Source organism: Rhipicephalus microplus, chromosome 8 (assembly GCF_043290135.1).
Source record: "Rhipicephalus microplus isolate Deutch F79 chromosome 8, USDA_Rmic, whole genome shotgun sequence".
In the NCBI taxonomy this organism is placed as follows: domain Eukaryota; kingdom Metazoa; phylum Arthropoda; class Arachnida; order Ixodida; family Ixodidae; genus Rhipicephalus; species Rhipicephalus microplus.
This window is the reverse complement of record NC_134707.1, coordinates 122,560,350-122,582,412: the sequence shown is the minus strand read 5'-3', so window position 1 is coordinate 122,582,412 and position 22,063 is coordinate 122,560,350. Positions and strand designations below refer to the sequence as shown.

Below are 22,063 nucleotides of genomic sequence, written 5' to 3'. Positions count from 1 at the left end.
TTATGCGGACAACGAATGGTGACGCCTCACTCTGACACTGCTGCATCAAGAGCGCTTGGAGGTGGCGGTGGTAGTGCTTCCAGCCACAAGGACCACGAAGGAACAAATCCTTCAGGAGTATAATTTTGGATAGGGAAACACGTCTATTGCATCTCCGAGGGAAAGCGCTCGGACGCACGTGTAACGCAAGAAGCCTTACCCCTTACGGTGTGTCGCATCACGACCACTCCCCGAACTAAGGCGGAGCGATGGCTCTAGTTGAGGAGCGCGCGTTGGCACTGGCATTGAGTAAAGGAGGCATTCCACTTCTGAATATTTACAATCAAAAAGCATGTATTACGCATAATTTAGGTAAACCTCAATACGTGAGTACTGGGTACTGTGTTTATTTTGGTATTTCTGAAATGCCAATAGGTTTGCAATAGACGAACAACAAACGTTATTGTGACGGAACAATATAAAATACCTACAAACACATACTATGGTCGGTGGCTTCATTATAGACATCATGGAGCTTAGGACCGTGCTTTTCTCATCGACTCTTTATGCTAGTCAATGTCGCTTTGTTTGCAATAAATAGCACAACACATCTTGCAATATTATGAGACACAAAAAAATGCCCCCACTTCCCCGAAAGGAATTGGGAGAAAATGCGAATGCATTGCGTAGCGTCCATAATAGCGTTTGGCACGTGAGAAACCAGTGATAGAAAAATAATGTTTTTTTTTTCTTTTTAACACCATGCAGCCAATAGCGCCGTTCACCACACGTGGCGTTTTTCTGTCGCGAAAAACGGGGCATGTGCATCCAGCTCTAGTAGCTAGCATGCACGGTTAAATATACTGCGAGGTGAACAAAACAAAGAGCGTTCTCGGCTTGGCGTTGGCGTTTCACAGTGGTGTTTTGAGCCCACATTTCCGGATGTTCTTCAGAAGCACATAGCCAGCGAATAGTCGAAAGGGAACCACGAACGGATGCGAAAGTGGTGTGCAGGGATAAGAGAGAGTGAACGGCGAGAAAAGGAGTGGCGAAGCACTGCACCTACCCTCTCTTACGCTCTCTCGCAACACATGCTCCGGTTTCTATGGGCGAGGATAAGGGCACGAACCCGCAGCTAATGCTATGTGAGAAAGTGGTGAACGAATTCCGATAGACGCCTGACTTAGCGCCCGAGTGAGAAATGCAGTAGCGTTATAAAAATGTCCCCACCTTCCCGAAGAGAACAGTGAGCAAATGCGAATGCGTTTCTCGGTCCGGGAGAGGGTACCGTTGGCGTCAGATATTTGCCTTCATTAAGTTCTACCATCGCCTTGAGAGGCGCCCAGCCAGTGAACGTGAGCAGATGGGAGACGGGAGGCATGAGCAGATGGGAGAGTGGGGAGAAAGAAGAAGAGAGGGTGAACAGCGAAAGATCGAGTGCCTATCCTGTCCTACGAGCTCTCGAACCACATGCTCCGGTTGCAACTGGCGAGGATAAGATCACGGGCCCGCAGCTGTTGCTATAGAAGAAAGAGTGAGAGCGGAGAAATAACTCCCGCCGGCACGTGGCTGCCGCGGAAAACGCCGGGTGCCTGACATAGCCCGACTAAGAAATGCGTTCGCATTTTAAAACAATTGGCAAATCCCACGTACAGTGGGAATCGATGACATGCGAAGCACGAATGAGAAGTGTTGATATGTCACTTTAATATGGAACAACGTTACAAGGTGGAGGTAAATGATGCAGTACATGACTTCCATGTCATTATCATGTTTGAATGTGTTGTTTACCTTCGTCATCTATTCACGTCATGTGATACCAAATTTCGTAAAAGGTGAGCTAGCGAAACGGCCGAGAGCAAGCTATGAGCGTGGTATGTTGTCATGTTCTTACATGGCACGCGCTTCAGGATTATCATGTTTGCACCAGTCATATACTTTCGTCATCCATTGACTTCACGTAACACCAAATTTGGTACTTGTGGAGCTAGCGAAACGGCCACGAGCGCATCATGCAGGACCCAATATACTCTGATGTAGCGTGGACGCGCGCTCACGCTGGGCACATCGCTGCTACGTTAGCAAAACGCGAGCAATCTGAAGCCAGACGTGACCGATGCGACCAGCGTCCGGGGGTGTGGCCCGACGGCAACTAGTGCGAAATGCGACATGCTGCATTTTGCGCCGATGCGTTATCTAGACAACACCGCGTCTCCCTTTTTTGTGAAGGAGGGACGCTGAACGCACTGAAACGCGCATGCGTGAAACCAACGCAGCGCAGCGCGCGCCTGCGAGTATATGGCAGGACCGGTGCCTGACGTGGCAACGCCAGCGTGACGCGACGAAATGACCACCGGCGAGCACGTGCACCGTGTCACGTCGAAATGTATTGGCACCTTGACTGCGGCATGTAGTCATGTTGTCACATGACACGCATCACGTGATTATCACGTTTGCACCAGTCACATACCTTCGTCGTGCAATGGCGTCACGTAATGTCAAATTTGGCATAAGGGAAACTTGCGAAACGGCCGAGAGCACATCATCAGTGTGGCATGTAGTCATGCTGTTACATGACACGCATGTTGTGAATAACAAGTTTGGATGTGTGATTTACCTACGTCATTCGTTCGTGTCGCGTTATAGCGAGTTTGGTATGTGAAGCTAGCGAAACGGCTGCGAGCGCATCATGAGTGTAGTATATAGTCATGTTGTTAATGACACGCAACTTGTGTTTATCATGTTTGCACCATTATCATACCTTCGTCATCCATTGAGGTCCCGTAATACCAAATTTGGTATAAGTAAAGCTAGCAAAACGACTGCGAACGCATCATGAGTTTGGCTTGTAGTCATTTTGTTACATGACACGATGTCATGATTTTCATGTGAGGGTCTCAAACTCTATTGTCACCCGAACAAAAAAATAACATAAATTATATATGGTGACTAGCTCACTCCTACGTGCAGCAATAACAGGCGTAAAGCCAACTAAACATAAATAAAAAGGGGTATAGTAGTAGTGGTAATAGAGTTTTTTTCAGCCAAATTTACAGACCGAGCGTTTCGACCGCCTGTGCGATCAGTCGACGCTGTTCTTCTTCCCCTTCGGCGCCGATCCATTCGAGCCAGGAGCTGATGGAAAGGGATGGGGGAGGGTAATAGCTGGATTGCTGAGCAGTTGGGCAGTAAAACAGGCAGTGTGACAGGTCAGCGTATGGGGAGGGACAATTAGGACTGCAGAGGTTAGACCTATATTTATAAAGAAAAAGGCGGGAGGGGGTTATCAGGCAGTTCATTTGGATGTGCCGTAGACTTCGAGCCTCGAGCGCAGTGAGTGATGGATGAGGGGGAGGGTAAAAACGCTTGTCGAGCCGGAGCTGGAGATATACCTCCTTTGTAGTGTGACGCAAGGAGATCTGCCCATCGTTATTCGCGAAGCTCTCACTGTCTTCCGAAGGTGTGGGCCAGGGAATGAAGGGTACCCGGTGCAATATATCGCGGGCAAGCTGATGAGCTAGCCCATTGCCGTTAATACCCGAATGCCCAGGAACCCAGCGGAGGAAGACAGTGGAGGGTTGAAGAGCAGAGGCCGCTCGCTCGACCTCCTGTTGAAGAGCAGGGGGCAACGTGTTGTTCTGTATGTGACGGATGGCGGCGTGAGAGTCGGAGTAAATCGTGTACTCGGGGAGAGAAGGGAGGCAGGAAAATGACTGCATGGCGTGGACCATGGAAAGGACCTCGAGCGAAAGTACGTTTGGCGGGTGTAAGTATGGCCCGCTGGTGTGCGTGTCAGGTGCCGAAAGGTGTGGATGGTAAATAACGTAGCCACACGAGCCCCGAGGAGCCATGTATGAGGCATCCGTGTAGGCAACTCCCTGTGTAGAGAGAGGAGGAGAATGATGCTGTGCTGCTGTGCTGCCGCATGACGCCGGCCGGCGAGAAGAACGGGAGACATATTGGATAGGAGAGGAAGGATGCGAAGGTTAGAAGCAGCGGTGCTAGCGGCAGAAGGCAAGGTGGGAACGGAAACGGGAATGTGAGGTATACTGGCTTGGGCTAATAGCCATTGGCCTTGACGAGTGAGAGAAAGACGGGCAATCTGAGAGTCGTGGTGCAGAGAAATAAGAGAACGTAATGGATGGAAGAGGCCTGTGGCAAAGAGCTTAGTGGAAGAGGTAGTGACAGGGAGGTTTAGAGCTGCCTTGTAGAGGCCTAATAGAGCTCTTTCGAGTGTGTTGAGTTGCGTTTGGGTGAAATCAACATATGGTACAAAGTACAAAAACTTGTTAAGGGCAAGCGCATGTGCAACCCGGCACGCATGAGCCTCGTGGAGCCCCAACTGCCGAGTGACAACGCGTAGCAGGAGGTGGGTCACCGAGTGGCAAGTCCTCACGGCGTGATGTAGGGCCTGCGCGTTCTTTGTCGCGTGCAAAGGGAAGCCAAGAAATTTGCATTGCTGAACAGTGGAAATGAGAGAGATAGAAAGATGTAGGGAGATGAGGGTATTGTGGGAGCGCTGGTACGCAGACCGGTTTAGCAAAAGTAGTTCACATTTCTCCGGTGCAGGGGACTGGCCAGCAGTAGCGAGAAAGGAAGCGATAAGGTCCAGGCCACGTTGCAAAGTATCCTGCACGTGGCCGGGGCATCCAGACGTACACCAGAGAGGGATGTCATCTGCATAAAAAATATGGTGGAGGTCAAGTATTTGGGACAGTTGGGAGGCAAGGGGGGCCATAGCCATATTAAATAGAGTAGAAGATAGTACGGCACCTTGAGGAGTGCCGTGGGTGAGGGAGTGTGGGTTAGACAAATGAGTATCGACTCTAAAGCGAGCGACTCGATTGGAAAGAAATGATCGGATGTAAGAATACATGCGGAAGCCACATGGCAGGGAGGAGAGCTGAGCGAGTATGTGGTCATGACTCACGCCATCAAATTCCATCCGTACATCGACGGTTACAAGCGCATGGATCTGACTACGAGAAGGTGAAAGAAAAGTATGCTAAAGAACAAGGAACATGTCCTGCGCACAAACGTGGCGTCGGAAGCCAATAAGAGAAGGAGGGCAAAATTTTTCGGCCTCAACAAAATCAGACAGTGGAGTCAAGGCGATTCACTCAAGAGTCTCGCCAACGCATGACGTCAAAGAGATAGGGCCAAGGTTAGAGAGAGTTGGAGGTTTGCCCGGCTTCGGAATCATGCAAATTAGAGATGATGTCCAAGAGCTTGGAAGACAGCCGCTGTTCCATGGTTCGTTGAATGTGTGTAAGAGAAATTCCTTCGCGCTGTCGGAGAGATTCCGTAATGTAGTATATGTTATCTCATCCTTACCGGGTGCCGAACGGGTAAATTGAGTGGCTAAGGCAGCTTCCAGCTCCCTGAGCGTGAATGGGTGGTCCAGGTCTGGGTTAGCTTCGCCACAGTAATCTGGGTAGGAAGGTGTGAGGGGGGGGAGATACAGTGATTTTAAATTTTCAAACACATCAAATGGAGTCCCTTGAGCGAGAGCTTTAGCTAGGGTTGGAGCAACGGCAGGCTTGGTACCTAAGAGAGACCTAAACAGAGACGATCTAGAGCGCGAGCGCAGTGCGGAGTCAAGGCCGTGACACAGCGTGTTCCAACGAGAGTGCTCGAGAGAAGTGCTGTAAATGATAATTTCAGCCCGCAGAGCATCAATTCGAAAAGAAAGTTTGACGTTGTGTGGCTGGGAGCAGAGAGCGCGTTTCAAACGTTGATGACGTCGCCATAAGCGGAGGAAGCGGGATCAGGGTCAGGAATGGGGAGTTGAAAACGAGCGCGGCAACTACAGGATGTCATTGCTGCGGAGATCCGCGACGTCCAGTCGTCGTAAGTTTTAAATAAGTCAAACAAAAGGTTATTACGGAATGCTTCCTAGTCAGTGTGAGTGACTCGTTGTTTCCGCCTATTGTGAGAAAGAGGGGTCGTGATGTGTATGAGAAAGTGATAACTGAAAAGATTTTCAGCGGACACCTGCCAGTGAAAAGGAAGGGAACTCCGAGAGAACGTGAGATCGGGTGTAGTGAAACGCTGTGAAACAGTGCCCGCTCGAGTAGGGGTGTCAGGAGTATTAAAAAGGGTGAGATGGCGTTCCTGGGCGAGTCAGTGTAGAAGGCAACCTGGTTTGAGTGTTTGGGGGTAACCCCAGAGCCTAAGAGGAATATTAAAGTCACCCCAAGGAGGATATGGGTGGTCGATGGAATGGAGTGCAGGAATTTTCCAAGAGCACTAAACAAAGAGGACGTGACAAGGGGGTTGTAAAATGACATCAGAGCGAGAGAAATACGGGTAGATGGTTGGTAATAGACCACACCAACTAAATGTTTCAGGAGGGGGGAGGGTACGTTTAGTGGTTCAACGAGAACGTCATTGCGTACAGAAATGGACGCAAGTGGCTTTCCCGTCGTAGCGTGATATGCACGGTAGCCCGGGACGGCAAGGGCCGCCCGAGTCTGCTGTATAAGGAGAAAATGGGCTAATGTTTGGCGAGTGAGAAGATATTGGTGGAGAGGGGTCCTATTATGACGAAACATGCGGCAGTTCCACTGCAAAATATCGAGGTCCTTTTCACGCGCCTTCCAGGTCTTTGAAGTAGAGAAAGCACCTACGCGTGCGCGTTCCTTTTTTGGCTGGGGGAAGCGACTCTTGCAAGGAGTTAAGCATATAGGTGAAAGATTCCAGTTGCTTAGATTGGGTTTCGAGGGTCGTAAGAATCCGGACAAATGAATTTTCCAGCTGGACTAAACGAGTGTGATGCGCAGTGGTGATGGTTTCGACCATGTCGGCCAATTTGGTTACATGGGAGCTGGAGGTCGGGGCGGTGAGTGTGGTGAGTTGCTTATTTAGCTCCGTGAGTTGAGAGGTAAGAGAGGATGTGGTAGTTGCGAGTGTCTGCGTCAGTGCGAGTATTTTCTGTTGTAGCTCATCTGAGACACGTTGTTGCTCGCGCTGGTTGCGCTCCAACATAGCCAGTCGCAGATCGAAGGAGAGGTTCTCGTTACTTAAAGATGGTGAAGGTGTGTTTGATGAAGAAGTGCACATGGGAGGTGTTCCCTTCACCTTAGCGGTGTATGAGCCCGGGGGGGGGGATGTTGCGGGAGGTGATAGGAACTCATGTGCTGAAGAAGAGGGTGATGAAGGCTGAGTGGCTCGGCGCATGGCTGTGCGACGGAGAAAAGCTGCTTTGGCGCAGTCGCGTTGCTTAGCTAGAAGGTAGGGGCAGGTGGAGCCGAGAGATGAGTGGGTGTTGACTGGGCAATGGATGCACCAGGGTTGGGCGCAAACGTGAGCATGGGGATCTGCTGGTAGAGGAGACGCACAGCGGTGGCACTTGGCCGGAACGCTGTGTTGGGGGCATTGATGAGCACGGTTCCCTATAGCAAGGCACCGAGTGCAAGTAGGGGGCTTAGGTTTATGTGGACGGCATCGGAAAGGGACGCGTTTGAAGTACACAAAGCCAGGGATGATGGTTCCAGCAAATGTTATGAGGACGGATTCAGTGGAGCCCATCATACGTGCAACGAGTATATCTGAAGTGAAGGATTCGAGGTCATGCAAGAGCTGAGATGTTGTGAAGTGACCACCGACGTTGTGTATGACGCCGAGACATGATATTGGAGGACTGGGTGCATAGGGCTTAATGGTGATCGGCTTACCATTAAGTTCCAGATTTGTGAGGGAGAGTGCGAGGTGGGCAGTGAGAGGTGAGGGCGTTTTCAGAAACACAAGGCTCTGAGCAGGTTCGGCTTGAAGGATAACCTCCGCACTGGTCTTGGGAGAGAGATTTGCGGCGGCTATGATGTTAGAAAGCAGGTCATAGAGAGGCAGTTTCGGCGTGAGTGTTCCAGGTGGAAGTTGGACTCCGAAGGTGATGAGCTCGGAGGGGGGCGGGCGGTCGAGGCAGGTTTTTGATTGGCACTAACGGTGTTCCAGCTGCCTTCAGGAGATGGCGTATTGTCTTCGTTGACCTGCGATGCCGTGAAGTCCATTTCCGTCGATAAGTCGTCAGCTGAAATGATGGAAGGCAAAACTTCGGCGATGGAAGGAACTAAGCTCGTCGAAACGCGTTTTTCGACAGACTCGGAATTTCCAATGGTTAGGCCAGACGCAGATAAGGTGGGGAGAGCAGCAGGCGTGGTTGATTGCAACGCCAACGCTGCATTACGGCTCTCGGGCTCCGGCGTTTGCGTGGCTATCAAGCTGAGAGTAGCAGAGACGCCACCAGCGTTGCACGTTGCTGGGCCGTGCGCGCTGTTGAGGAACGCTGCCTGTTGCTGTATTGTTGTCGGCGCGGGGCTGGTGACATTGCCAGATGTTGACAGCGGAAGCCCGGCTGTGTCAGCGGTACGACCGGAGGAGGCTGGGCTTACCGACAGGGCGTCAGTTGTCGTTGGTGTCGAGTGCTGGGCGGGACGCTGTATCGTGGAGGTGCAGGCGCGGCGCGTTAGGGTTAGCGCGGCGCCGCACCGCTTCGTACTTTTGAAGGGACCTGGAGGGCCAGCCTGGGGTCGGACCGGGGCCTGGATGGTGCCGGCGTGTCACGGGAGTCTTCTAGAAGGAATAGTGAGCTTGTCCAGACGCGGGCGGGGCCCGGTAACGGGCCAAGAACACGTGAAAGCGGAGCACTGTATGCGGCCAGCCAAACAAAACGGCGCCACCTGGCGGTCCTAAAAAGAGGTATAAAAAGTGCCCAAAGCGCATATTTAGGTTTTTTTAAACACCCATTGGAAAAATAAAGTTGGGGCACGGCGATGCCAGGGCAGCGAGTCGACAGTCGTCGTGAATGCACAAGTTTTCGTCGTGAACAGCGCCATGGTCGTAACGCCAACCTTGCGTGACTTGTTCCAGACCAGCCATGGTTGCGTCTTCGACATTCGTCACGTCGAGTACATTGTTCTCAAGTATGCCAGGATTACTATGTGTTTTACAATGGTCGGTCTCAAGTACGTGAAGGTGTACGACAGCCACAAATCAATTACTGCCATGCTCAGGCGCTGCTGGAAACAAGGAGAGCAGCGTGTAAGAAATTACGTGCTGTCCATCAACTGCGAAAGCCCGCTCAAGAACGTTTCGACCGCAAACCACAGAAGGAATGCAAGGGGCGCAACTGTTCCTTCGAGGGTGATGGCTACGATAAGGGCAACTTGGCGCATGGCGATTTTCGGGACTACTTGCCTCACTTTCACCCTACGCCATCCGGCAGAAAAGACACATATAAGGTTCGGCTGGAGGAACCCCATGAGGCTTATAAGCCTGGCTCAACACTAGAATCACCAGCAAACCGTATAAATCGTCCCGCTAACGTAGCTTAGTTAGGCATTACACCACGAAGATGTCGGAACAGTGATCCCGACAAGCTCAAGCACTTCGCACCGTTCCACTGCTTATCGACGGATCGAGATATCTCGCTACGACACCATATCTCCGCCTTGGGGCTTTCGAAAGAACATGTATCACAACGCAAGGTTCGTCATCGCCAACACCTTGCAGTTGGCCAGCGGTAAAGTAAACATGCCAGCGACCCACCCACCTATCTTTGTCAGGCCATATTGCTACCGCGGAAGTTTAACCTTAGATACGTGTTATTCATCTTGGGCCCCCTGAGAGGATGTTGCAAAATAATAACGGAGGAACTAGGAGCGTGCCGCACTCTATCGAAGAAGAGGAAGCAGAGGATGAATCGGGGCACGTGGTAGGGGCAGTTCGCCTCTAGAATCGGCAATAAACGGACGTCTCTCTTTCACGTTTTTCACGCAAGTGACAGGGTCTGTCACTTGTGTTTGCCATAGAATCATGTCATACCATTCCAGTTTTGCAACATGCCATGTGGACGAAACCGCCGCAAGAGCTGCAGGACCATGAAATGTAAATCATGACATTCATGACATCCATGTCATGATTTTCATGTTATGACTAATCAAATATGTTCTTCACACGGTCATGTTATGCCATACCAAGTTTGGTATCGAGCCACAGTCTTTCGCCGATGACACTTTGGAATTAACGAAGTGTCCTTCCACTTGAAAGTTCTTAAAAGCTCGATTTAAGAACGTCAGGTGCCTCATAAAATATGTTTCTTATCGATAACCAAGCCAAATCTACACACCACTTAGGCTTAGCCTCGTAGCCACGCATGCACTTAGGAACAGCCGCCTTCATGCCAAGCATACTGACGGAGACAGTCGGCGCAGCCGCCGCGCCGGGTTTGCTCGGTGTTACGCAAGCCGAGCACGAGGGACGAAAAGCCCGCGCTTTTAACTGGGGAGCCATATAAAGCTTTGCGCGTTAGTTTCTGGTGCTGGAGTTCGGAAGTTCTTGCATGACTTGTGACAGGCTGTTTCTGTCTGTGACTTGTGACAGGCTGTGTCTGTCAGGCAGGATATGTCTGCCTGCCTGTCATTCACACTAGTACCCTCTGCCGAGTTAGTCAAACAACTAGGTGGTTATGGCAGGTCACAAAAAGACAAGCATGGACAGAACCACGGCTTTAGGAGATTCGTCTCTAATACCCGTGACACACGGGCAAAAGTAAAGTACTTTGAAGTAAACCCCTTTTGTCGCCTAAGGGGACCATTTGCAGAAAGGAGTGGCGCTGATGACACACGGCACCGGACTACTGCTTTAGGCGGTGCCTCAGAAGAACGCTGCAGAAAAAATGGCGCTGTTTGGGGAAGCAGCAAGATTGGAAATATTAAAAAGAATCTGCGCGTGTACATCACATTCAGCGACGCCGCAGCATAAAATCGTTTTTTTTATTGTCTTGTGGCTTATAATGCGCATACCTGTAATTTTATTTCGCTTTTTTGCGTTTTTAGCAGCAACTTAAGTTCGTCTGGCAACTATGAACAGTCAGTGTTTTGCTGTTTTTGTTTTTTGCCGTGTTTTTTACATGGCTGCGTCCAGCTGGGTCAGCGACGGCGTGCCGCGTTTCATCGTGGTCCTGCGATGTCTCAGCGCAGAGACAGAGATAAAGCAACAGTTGAGGTGGGCCTGACTCTTGTCGCCCTCGGCTCCATCGAAGATGAGCTAAACGCTGCGAAGGCAGGAGTGATGAGCCTCAAACAAAGACTCGTCATGAACAGCTTCATTTTGACTGCTTCCGCACTGTCCCCCCGAGCCATCAACCGCGAAAGGTGGGCCTATGTGCGCAACGAACGCTGGTTCGAAGACACATTGCCCTTATTAGGCGACGGCCACTTTAAGCAGTGTTTTCGAGTGAGCCCAGCCACCTTCCGTTTCATTGCGGACAGCCTACGCCCTTCGCTAGAGAGGGTCACAAGATACTACGTCGCCGACACAGCAACTGCCGCTGCCAACCCTAGCATGATCGCGCTAGTGACGTAATGCAGGCGTTTGAGAGTATGGACAGACTATAGGCCTTCACTTTTCAACAAATTGCACTGCCTCTGAAAATGAAAACATTTTCTCAGCGCAAAAATATACTGACAGGGCACCGCGGTGTTGCGACACGTTTTCTTCTATTGATAAATTATGCACACTGTATGCGAGAGTACTGCCTTCCTGCCAGAAAAGTAGATGCGGGATCTGCTTTTGCGAAAAGGATCTTTGCCGGAAAGGAGTTACTCCTTTGTCGTGTGTCACTGCGCCCGAACGCCTTTCCGAAAGATGTCCCCTTGTCTAAAGGACTTAAGGGTGCCCGTGTGTCAGGGGCATAAAGAGGTATATGACCTCAAGCACTCGGCTCAGAGCAAAAAAAAAAAAGCAGCATAGGCTCTTACTCGCTCACTACTTCGCATGAAACCAATTTCCACATGGCTTGAGATCTGCTGAGTATTCATTTTGTAATCGTATAGGTGTCCAAATATGTACGGCTATAGGTAACGCCCCTCTCGTGACGAGATCTTCGTATAGACGCCGTTCCGTTAGCTTTTTAGTGATTTTGCAAATGTAGGCGACTTGCTGTTGTTGCTTTTACACGCTTGGTCGCTTCTTTTTGCCTACAGCAAAGCCGGTGGCCACGGGGCAAAGTTCTGGGCGGCTCCAGTGTTCTCAATTACATGCTCTACATCCGGGGTAACCGGCGTGACTACGACCGCTGGGAGCAAGAGCTAGACTGCGAAGGCTGGGGTTGGAAATCCGTGCTGCCATACTTCATCAAGTCCGAGGACAACCGGGATCCCGGAATCGCGCACAATGGTAACAGGCACTCACCATCTCGTCTACGGCTGCTCTCTAAGGAAACTTAGCAAAGTACTGCACGTCACTCTGCCAACCATTCTGTGTCTCACTGGTGAACACGGCCAAATACTGAAAGGATTAATGATGCGCTTAGATGCAAAGCCTCTTAGATGGGTGGGTGTAGTTGCCGCGCTGATTATGTGTTTGGGGGGGGGGGGGGAGCTCTACCATTGCTGCCGTCTGTTACTCATAACGCTTTAGCGAATTTCGGCACGGGCATGGGGGACTCTTGCAAACTGACAGGAATTACTGTTTTATTCACTTAGGTCTCATAGCCATCATTCTGAATGCGTTGTAAACCTTTTTCCTAGTAAAATGTGTAAAGAAATAGGGTGGTACCCGTCACTGAGCGTTATATTTTTTCTATCAAAAGCCGTGCGATGACTCTGCTGGCTCATGCTCGTGAGGGGTTACCGTGCGACTCACCCAATGATTACGTCATCCCTCCGGACCTCCTCATTTGTTTCATCACAGGACTTCAAGTTGGTGTGATACCAAGAAATGGGTAGATATATGCACAACACGAATAGCGATGTGTTTTTTATATGCATTACATAATTCAAAGCACCAAGCATGCAGACGATCTGGGTCGCTGTTCGGCGATTGGCATTGTGCAAGCTCAGACGACTCAGAAGCAGCTTTACTCATTTCCCTAATGTATCAAAGTGTTTTGAAGGTGTACAACACTTTCTGTTTCAATCGTGTGAAGTGATCATTTTACTCAAGAACTGCATTGATTGATTGATACGTGAGGTTTAACACCACAAAACCACCATATGAATATGAGGGACGCCGAAGTGGAGGTCTCCGGAAATTTCGACCACCGGGGGTTCTTTGACGTGCACCCAAATTTTAGCACACGGGCCTAGAGCATCTTCGCCTCCATCGCAAATGCAGCCGCTGCAGCCGTTTTCGATCGCGTGACGTGCGGGTCAGCAGGCGAGTACCTTAGCCACTAGACCACCACGCGCACCGGGCACGCCATTCGATCGTAACACCCTGCCCGGGGCGTCATCGCAACTACAAGCCTCGCTACCCCGCTTATTTCCTGTGAAGATGGCACATCGTACCCCATTCTAGTACACCATACCTACCCTTCATCGTCGCCCCCCCTCCCCACAACAAACTACCGAAGGCAGCACAAGCACATGAAACAGGTGGACTGCGCGAAAGCCATCGCTTTTGACTTGTGACGAGGAGTTAGGCACGAATACCTGTCAGGCCTTCAAGAGACGCTAACGACAGAAACAATTTTTTTGCACATCAGCAAATTCTACAATGATAATTACGACATCTTAACACCTGCAACAGAAGAATCTTGGCATGCAAGTAAATGCGCCACATCGATTCACTTGCGTTGACGTCTCATTGAAGTACCCACTCGAAACAGCGTGAAGTCGAGCATTTGTCATGTTTTGTTCGTAATAATCAAACGTAAAGCAGGTTCGCCTTTGTAAAGGCCGTGGACTCAACATTCCAAGTTTCGGTAAATTTCGTGTGGACATGCCTAAACTACAACACTGAATTTCGTCATGTTATACACGGGGAGGTTCTGGCCCAAAATTCAGAAATGAAGCTTCTTAACTTGACTTTTTCGTTTATTATTTTTTCGTTATGGTAAAACTAACAATATTAGGGTACTAATATTAGAGTTATACTCAATTCACAAACACTGTCACGGACGGCTATTTTCGGCGACACCGTGTCACGGCAATTAACGGGCGCCGTACTCCCCGACTGACCGTGAGAAACGGCGGCACATGAAAGGGAACCGATAAGTGCAAAATGGGGTGCTCTCCTTAGAACGTCGCCGCCGACGGTTAATCCTTTTGTAACTGTGGCGACGTCTTCAAGGTCGTAGAAGGCCGCGGTATACCCCGTACAAGGATTAGACTACAAGACGCCCGGCTGAGAGCTAAGAGGTTGACTGTTCCCACGGGGAAAAGCGTGGGAAACGCTGTGGTGGCCAAGCCGTATGACAACAACCCGACAGGTTGCCACTCTCGATAGTTGAGGACCCTGTTATGACCGCCATCGGTAGGCGCCATGCTGTCGCTGAAAAGCGTAGCCGGGCTACAGTGCCTAGAATATTCTAGACACTGTAGCCGGGCCGGGTTCCCACGCCTGGAACCCAGGTTTTCTTGGAACCAGCGTCGAGAGCTGACGGGGGAGCGGCGCTCTTTTAATCCTCAAACAAGTAGCCGACTCGCCGAATGCCTATGCCCGCCAGGTATTGTCCCTGCTAGCCGGCGGATGAGACGTCACGTCGCCACGAAGCGGTAAGCCGTTCCAGAGGGGACAACAAAGACAGCGTATTCCTTTGAAGAAACGGCGACCGCCGCCACAAAGTGCCCTGCTAATTGAGCGGACAGATTGGCGGACCGTTTGATGTCTGCTGTCCGAAGCTTGGGACCCCTCGACCAGCGACATACACGACGAGCAAGAGCCTCTCTGGCGCCACCTTTAAGTGCAGTGATCTTGACTCGAAATTGGATGTTCACGTGCGCCGTGCATGCTCGTACCCCTCACCTGTTGTGTGTGTGTGTGATTGGTGTTCCACTGAAGAAGGAGGAGCCCGACAGGGCTTATAACGGCGCCGCAGAGTGCAGGACGTCGCTCTGAACCAAGTAAAGGTTCAACCACCACGTTCGTGGTTTGCGAACTCTTAACCTCATGCTGTAAATATTTGTAAATAGTGCCATAAGCCTTGTTTGTTTTTCGTATCCCCATCTTGTAAGCGGTCGTTTCCTCAACCCGAAGCTACACCACGCTACCACAGCACCCCGGGATCACCACAACTGGTGATCAGCGGTGGGATCATGACAACCCTCTCCCAATTAAAAAGGGGTGGGGTCAAAATATTTTTGGGGCGGAGTTTCCCATCAATTAAACGCGCATGATTGGACCAAGGTAGAGGTCTCTTGTCCCCAAGGAAGAGAGCGAGGAGACACGAGGGGGATTTAAGCGCAGGATTTTGCCCTGCTAGGCAGACTAGTCGCTGACCAAGATGGTGTAGAAACAGATCAACAAGCATCTCTTCTAGAAGTTTTTAGTGTGGCTCTGTATCGGCTGGCCACCTAAACTTAGCCGTTCGTCTAGCTGTGACGCGATATTAACGTCTGTAACGTAGACATCGGGACTTCGCCTCGAGTTAGCTCAACCTGCTCGAAGTCACCTGCAAGCACTAGCCTCCCGGAGCCACCAGCGTCTGCAACACCGCCGACATCGCAGTCGTGCCAGAACTCTCTTCGACTTCTCGCTTCCGATCGTCGGGGACGCAACGCTGCCGGTCATCACACGTATGCCTTCACCTGTTTATATCTTCGAACTTTCACCTCCGTCGTTCTATTCTTGTTAGTTGGTGTAGTCTGTGATAGTTCTCTCTCGTAAGCTGATTTATTGTTCCTGTTATATATCTCTGTAGTTGAATCAAGTGTCAATGTATTTTGTTAGTTGTATTGAAGTGTTATATTAGATCCCGTGTGCTGCACTATCACTAGAGTAAAGTTTGTTTTGTTTTCTCACGTCTCTGATCTCTTCACTGTCTCTGCTTGCGTATGGAACGAACCAACCTGCTGTCATTCCCGTCGCTGACTTCGCGCTGGCGACGCTAGAGTGGCAGCTTGTAACAAAACTGGCGTCCGCAAGACAGAACGTTCCGTACAAGAGTAAGACAGTGAGGGGTGAAGGAGAACCGTGCGGGCAGCGTGGTGATAGAGCCGCACAGTTGAAGCGGTTGTAGCCTGCATAAGATTGCGCTGGTTTTATAGTGGAATTATAGTGACAGTTTGCAGTATGGAGTGTATAGATTTGGATAAGTGTATCGCGCAAGGTAAACAGTTAGGCCTCGAGGGCGCCGAACTGAGACAATGGGTTAAGGAGCAGCAGGAACAGGCGCAGGCGTTAGCCAGAGAAGAGCGGGCACGGGCCCGGGAGGAAAAGGAAAAAGAGAGAGAACGGGAAGAAAGGGAGAAAGAACGAGAAGCGGCCAGGGAAGAAAGGGAGAGAGAGCGCCAAGAAAGGGCGAAAGAACGAGAAGCGGCAAGGGAAGCCGGAGAACGGGAAGTGCAGTTACTGCAATTAAAGATTCGCCTCAATGAGAGTAGCAGTGTGAGCCGATCCAGCAGTGAGCACGGCGATGCCGACGAAAAACCGTCATTTGAGTGAGACACATGGTGTCAAGGGCTGCTCACGGTTCTGCCTTGCGAGGCAAATGAAGCTGTTGCGCGACTCAATCAGCAAACGCGAACAACGAGGTAGTTAAGGGAGAGATGCTCCGGATATTCGGAACGTCTGTCTAGACAAAAGAAGAGCAGCTCAGACAAGAGTCTGAAAGAGAGCGCGAAGCAGAAAGACAAAAGTCTGAAAGCAAGGCGCGTCGGAAAGCGTTGGACACTGAAGCGCGTCATGAAACGCCAGAACCAGAAATCGCGCTAGAAAAGGGCCCGCATATTCTCGAATGCATCCATATAAATGATGTAGAGAACGAGGCCTTGGCCGGTCTCGAGGTAGAGACAGTATCACAAAACGGTCCTAGCGAGGATGAGGTGTGTGCCAGCAGCCCTAATGGTCTCAGTAAGAAGCTGGAAACCATCCTCATGCCTCGAGAGGACGTCTCGAGATCGTCACATGCAGATAGGGTTAGCACATTGGCTAAACACAGCGAGAACGCGACGCTTCAGGAGTGCAGCGATGCCATCGGAGAGGGCCCAGTTAATGGTTTCATCAGCATTACCTTGGCCCGGCAGTCCGTCGTGACACCGAGTTCAAAATGTTTGAGCGTGAAGCAAAATGTAGCACAAGCTCCAACGAGCTTCCCAACCACTCAGTTCCCGACGCGACATGATGATGGCATTGAAAGAAAGGGGGCAAGCAAACATCGCAGGAAAAGGAAAAAGCGGTGGCGTTCGGCACTTTGTGAGCCTAGGGCAGGTCCCACTCCTTCCCAACAAAGACGACAGGCTAGGCCATGCATCCGTTTCAAGAAACGTCAATGGTGGCGTTCATGGAGACACAAGCGGCGAGCCAGGTGTAGAGGGGGAAAAGGAGGTGCGTCCGAACGAAAGCCACCCGAACGAAACGCGCGGTTCATTTCGACGACTTCGGGAAAGCGGCCTTCCCCGAAGGTTCAAAGTCGAAAAGGCACAACGGCTAAGTACTGCGTGGGGGCGACCACAAAGACACTATTACCCAGGCTTCCCCCCTGTTTCTGGCGTCCCTTGCACATTCCTGAGGGGAGCCGGCCGAAATGCAGAATGAGGCGTGACAGCGGGACACAGCCTGGCGTTCGTGCTTTTTGTAACCTCTGGCATGCTCGAAAGCCGCCGGGAAAGCGACCCCATCGTGTGCGATTCAAGCGAATCGAATTGAGAAAAGGGGGGTGGTTAGTTTGAAGAATTTGTGCACGCGCGTACTAAGTATAATTATTCAGGGCAACATTGGAGATTCATGTTTGAGTCGCTTTAATTTTGTATAGGTTACAAGATTTGATGTAAGGTTTTCAAAAGGAAAACCACCGAGCCAAAAGCTGAAAGTTAGCATCGAATTAGTTAATCATGAGTGCGAAAATTTGCATAAGGTAAAATCCGAGAAAATGTGTCATTTTTCTAGTTGTTTCAAAGGTTTAGTGTGGCATCGTATGCCTCCACTGCCATGGGGATGTGGCATGAATGAGCATTTGAGGAAGATGTTAGCATAAACCGAATGATTTCGTAAATTGATTAAGATTGGCGTGACCCGGTACAGTTGTCGTTGCGCGAATTGAGACTTGAGGTCTATGAGCATGTTTTTTTTCCCCTTCCGTCGGTTGTGTTCTGTTTGTATGTACGTATTTCATTGTATAAGAAGTGTATTTTGAGTTATTTTCTTGTTGCTTGGTGCATTGGCTGTTTTTACTTGCTGTAATGCACATTGAAGGATTGCACTACAGTAGAGGAGCGCACCTGTTCCGTTTTGTTTCGTAGTATACATTCGGGCAGTGTATTCTGTATTGATGGCTGCCGTACACGGCTATTTCCTCTTCTTGTTTGTATGGCGCATTGATATTGTTGCGTGTAAATGAAGCTGGTACTCTAACAATTGTTTGTTTTTCCTTTTGTTGTTACTTTGATGCACTCTGCCTATGTATGTTGTGTATGAGAGGGACAGTCCTCATGCCTCTCTTGTTGGTGGTGTTTTGTTCCTTGTTGTCGAAAAAATTCTCCTCCGTGCGAACAAATGTTATGAATAACATTCTGAAAGTGGGGGCCAATGTCACGGACGGCTATTTTCGGCGACACCGCGTCACGGCAATTAACGGGCGCCGTACTCCCCGACTGACCGTGATAAAGGGCGGCACATGAAAGGGAACCGATAAGTGCAAAATGGGGTGCTCTCCTTAGAACGTCTCCGCCGACAGTAAATCCTTTTGTAACTGTGGCGACGTCTGCAAGGTCGTAGAAGGCCGCGGTATACCCCGTACAAGGATTAGACTACAAGACGCCCGGCTGAGAGCTAAGAGGTTGACCGTTCCCACGGGGAAAAGCGTGGGAAACGCTGTGGTGGCCAAGCCGTATGACAACAACCCGACAGGTTGTCACTCTCGATAGTTGAGGACCCTCTCCCAATTAAAAAGGGGTGGGGTCAAAATATTTTTGGGGCGGAGTTTCCCATCAATTAAACGCGCATGATTGGACCAAGGTAGAGGTCTCTTGTCCCCAAGGAAGAAAGCGAGGAGACACGAGGGGGATTTAAGCGCAGGATTTTGCCCTGCTAGGCAGACTAGTCGCTGACCAAGATGGTGTAGAAACAGATCAACAAGCATCTCTTCTCGACCGGCGTCCTCATGATCAAAATGGAGATGCACAAGAGTGTCCCCAACCTGCTCGAGGTGAGGGACGTCATCGTCCAGTTTGAGTATGAGGGCGTCGCGCGGGTTTGCCGGCGCTGCTACAAGACTGGACACCATGCGGCGAAGTGCACTGTGCCACAGTGTGTGCGCTGTGGGGCTTTTGGTCACGACCAGTGCGCGGTAAAATGCAAGCACTGCGGCGGCGATCATGGCCCCTCACAGTGCAAGGCGCGGACGAATTCGTCGGCCGCCCCGCCTGTAGCCTCTTCTTCTTCCCAGGAGCAGGTGAGCGGCGTTGCGGAGGATCGGGAGGCTGCTCCGGGGGACGCCGAGGGCTCGACCCAGCCACAGCCGGAGCCCATTAGCGAACGGGCTCCAGGAGGGGAAGAGCAGGAGGCGGGGTCGGAATTAGCTGAGGCCCCCACCCTCTCTGCTGCCGCCGAGCCGTCGCCGGCCTCGCCTGCCGGTGCGCCCGGGACCAGCCCTGCTGACGCGCCTGCTGCCGAGGAGACACAGGAACCCATGAGCTGGACGGACGCTGTTCGGGGCAAGAAGCGGCGCGCCAACCGATCACCAGGGCCCTCCAAGGAGAGGCTGGCGGCGGCTCCGAGCGGCGGCCCCGGCAGCCCTAAGGACGACCTCCCGGTTCCGAAGCGAGCCGCAGCGACAGAGTCCGACGAGGAGTCCACCTCGTCGACTGTCACGGACGGTACCACGGGTGAGTTGAACAACAGTTCTTCTTGCCCTAACTGTGGACCAGGCAATTGCGAGTGTTCGTTAATGTCTAACACAGTGTACTCGTCCACGAACGAGGATTCCCTCTCCGAGGGGGACTCTCGTTCGTAGGTTTTATATTAGGTAGCTTTTCAGCAGCTGATACCTTCGAGTATCTGCTGTTTTCTTCTCTTCTGTGATTTTCTTTTCGCTTCTTGCCTATTCTAGAGTCTGTCTTCTCTCCTATCTTTCATCATGGCTTCTTCTCTAACTATTGCTACCTTTAATTGTCGGGGTATTACTAGAGCAGCGAAACAAGCTGAGGTCATTCATTTAGCTCGGTCTCGAAAAATAGACATTCTCCTTTTGCAGGAAACTTTTGTGTCTAAATTGCAACAGATTAAGAACTTTGACAGAACGTTTGGCACCAAATCCTACTGGAATTATGGTGGCGCACATTGCCGGGGAGTTGCTGTCATTTTAATGCCACGATTCACCGGTTCTGTGCTACGCTACGCCAGGGATTCGGACGGCCGTGTTCTGTCAGTGGATCTTGACTCTGGCGTTAGAATTGTGAATGTGTATGCTCCAGCAAAGCGCGGACAGCAGAAAGATTTCTTTAATTCCCTAGATTCTTATCTAGTTGGCCCTTCCCGTGTCATTTTAGTAGGCGATTTCAACTGTGTTTTAGAAAAAGCGGATCGCGTTTCCCTCAAAGGAACTCCAAAGTTTAGAGACGGAAACGGCGAGCTAGAGTTGCGGGAGCTTGTTAAAGAGCTGGGGCTTGTCGATGCTTGGCGGTCCCTCCGTCCTCTCCAGTCAGGCATGACTTGGACGGGGAGGGGGAGCCGCTCGAGGATCGATCGTTTTTATGTCTCGCCCTCGCTTGCTCCTAGCATGCACTCTAGCTGGCTGTGTTCTTCCGCGTTGAGTGACCATAGCCTTCTTGCACTGAGATTTGCCGACTCTAGTTTGGTGCCATGGGGCAGGCGACCGTGGCGTTTAAATCCACGGCTCCTTAAAGATAAGGACGCCACAAAAGATGTGGCGACCTATCTCATCGGTTCACTCCTTGGCGACCAAAACTTAGGCGGTAGCGATTGGGACACGGTGAAGGCCGGAGTCGCGGAGCGCTTTCGGGATTGGGGCAAGAGGCGGGCGCGGGAGGAGCGCGCCGAGATCAAAGCGGTCTCTGACGCGATCCTCCTGCTCTCAAAGCCATTGTCCTGCGGCCTGGGGGTAGCCGCGGCTCTTACTTCACTGCGCAAAGAATATAGAGTCCTGCTCCAGCGACGCTGGGACCGCTTGCGGGCCACAGCACGCGCAGAGCAGTGGGAAATGGAGGCTTGGTGCAGCAGAAATGTCCTTCGCAGACACTTGGCTAGGAAGAGCTCAGCGATAACCTCTTTGGTCGATCCTAACACAGGCGGCTTAGTGGAAACGCAGGACGAAGTATTAGAGGTGGCAAGACAGTTCTACAAGAACCTTTACGCCGAACCACCTCCCACTCCGTACTCGTTTCCTTTCACCAAAACTTACGAGGACTTTGATATTTGTGACACTCCCTTCGTCGAAGAGGAGGTGTTTGCAGCCCTTAAATCCATGAAGCATAATCGCAGCCCAGGTTCAGATGGTTTGACAGTCGAGTTTTATGTCAAGTTTTGGAGAGTTTTGGGGGGGCCTTTTACCACATTGGCAAACAGGCTTCTCCGTGAGGGGACCCTGTCAGCAACTCAAAGAGAGGGGCGGATCACTCTCCTGTGCAAGGATGAGACGAGACGCACCGACCTGAGAGCCTGGCGGCCCATCACCCTCTTGAACTGTGATTACAAGCTCATAGCTAAGTGCCTGTCCGTTCGACTCACTCCAGTGCTCAGTACTGTTTTGGGTCCGTACCAGGCGTGTTGTGTCCAAAATAGGTCGTGCCAACTTCATGGTTTCGCTATCAGGGACCTCATAGAATGGTCGAATTCTCGCAACCTAAGTGGAATCCTTTGTTCTTTTGATCAAGAAAAGGCTTTTGATATTATCAGTCACAAGTACATCTTCAAAGTTTTAAAGCAGGCGGGCTTCAGTTCAAAGTTCATCAGCATGGTCAGGGCTCTCTACTTTCGTCCTAGTTCTGCTGTTGTCATACAAGATCGCGTCTCGGAGTCGTTCGGTGTGTGCCGTGGAGTCCGACAGGGTGACCCACTGTCGCCCGCTCTCTACGTGCTCGCATTCGAGCCGCTCTTGCAGAGGCTTTCTAAAGACACCAGCATAGGTAGATTTCCCCTTCCGCCAGGTTCCCCCCCGGTGGCAATGTTTGCCTATGCAGATGAC

General features: G+C 51.0%; 1 protein-coding gene across 5 annotated transcripts in view; it reads left to right on the top strand.

The window, feature by feature from the left end:
* The window catches only part of LOC119165495 (glucose dehydrogenase [FAD, quinone]), a 169,132-nt gene that overhangs the window by 83,216 nt on the left and 63,853 nt on the right, over positions 1 to 22,063 (top strand). For 3 of the 5 annotated variants that reach the window (XM_075872545.1, XM_075872543.1, XM_075872544.1), the window contains one exon: positions 19,307 to 19,745. In XM_075872545.1, the coding sequence (XP_075728660.1) occupies positions 19,307 to 19,745 (439 nt within the window). Of the gene's footprint in view, positions 1 to 11,963; positions 12,157 to 19,306; positions 19,746 to 22,063 lie in introns of those variants that run through there. The other 2 variants (XM_075872546.1, XM_037417664.2) reach the window with 2 other exon arrangements.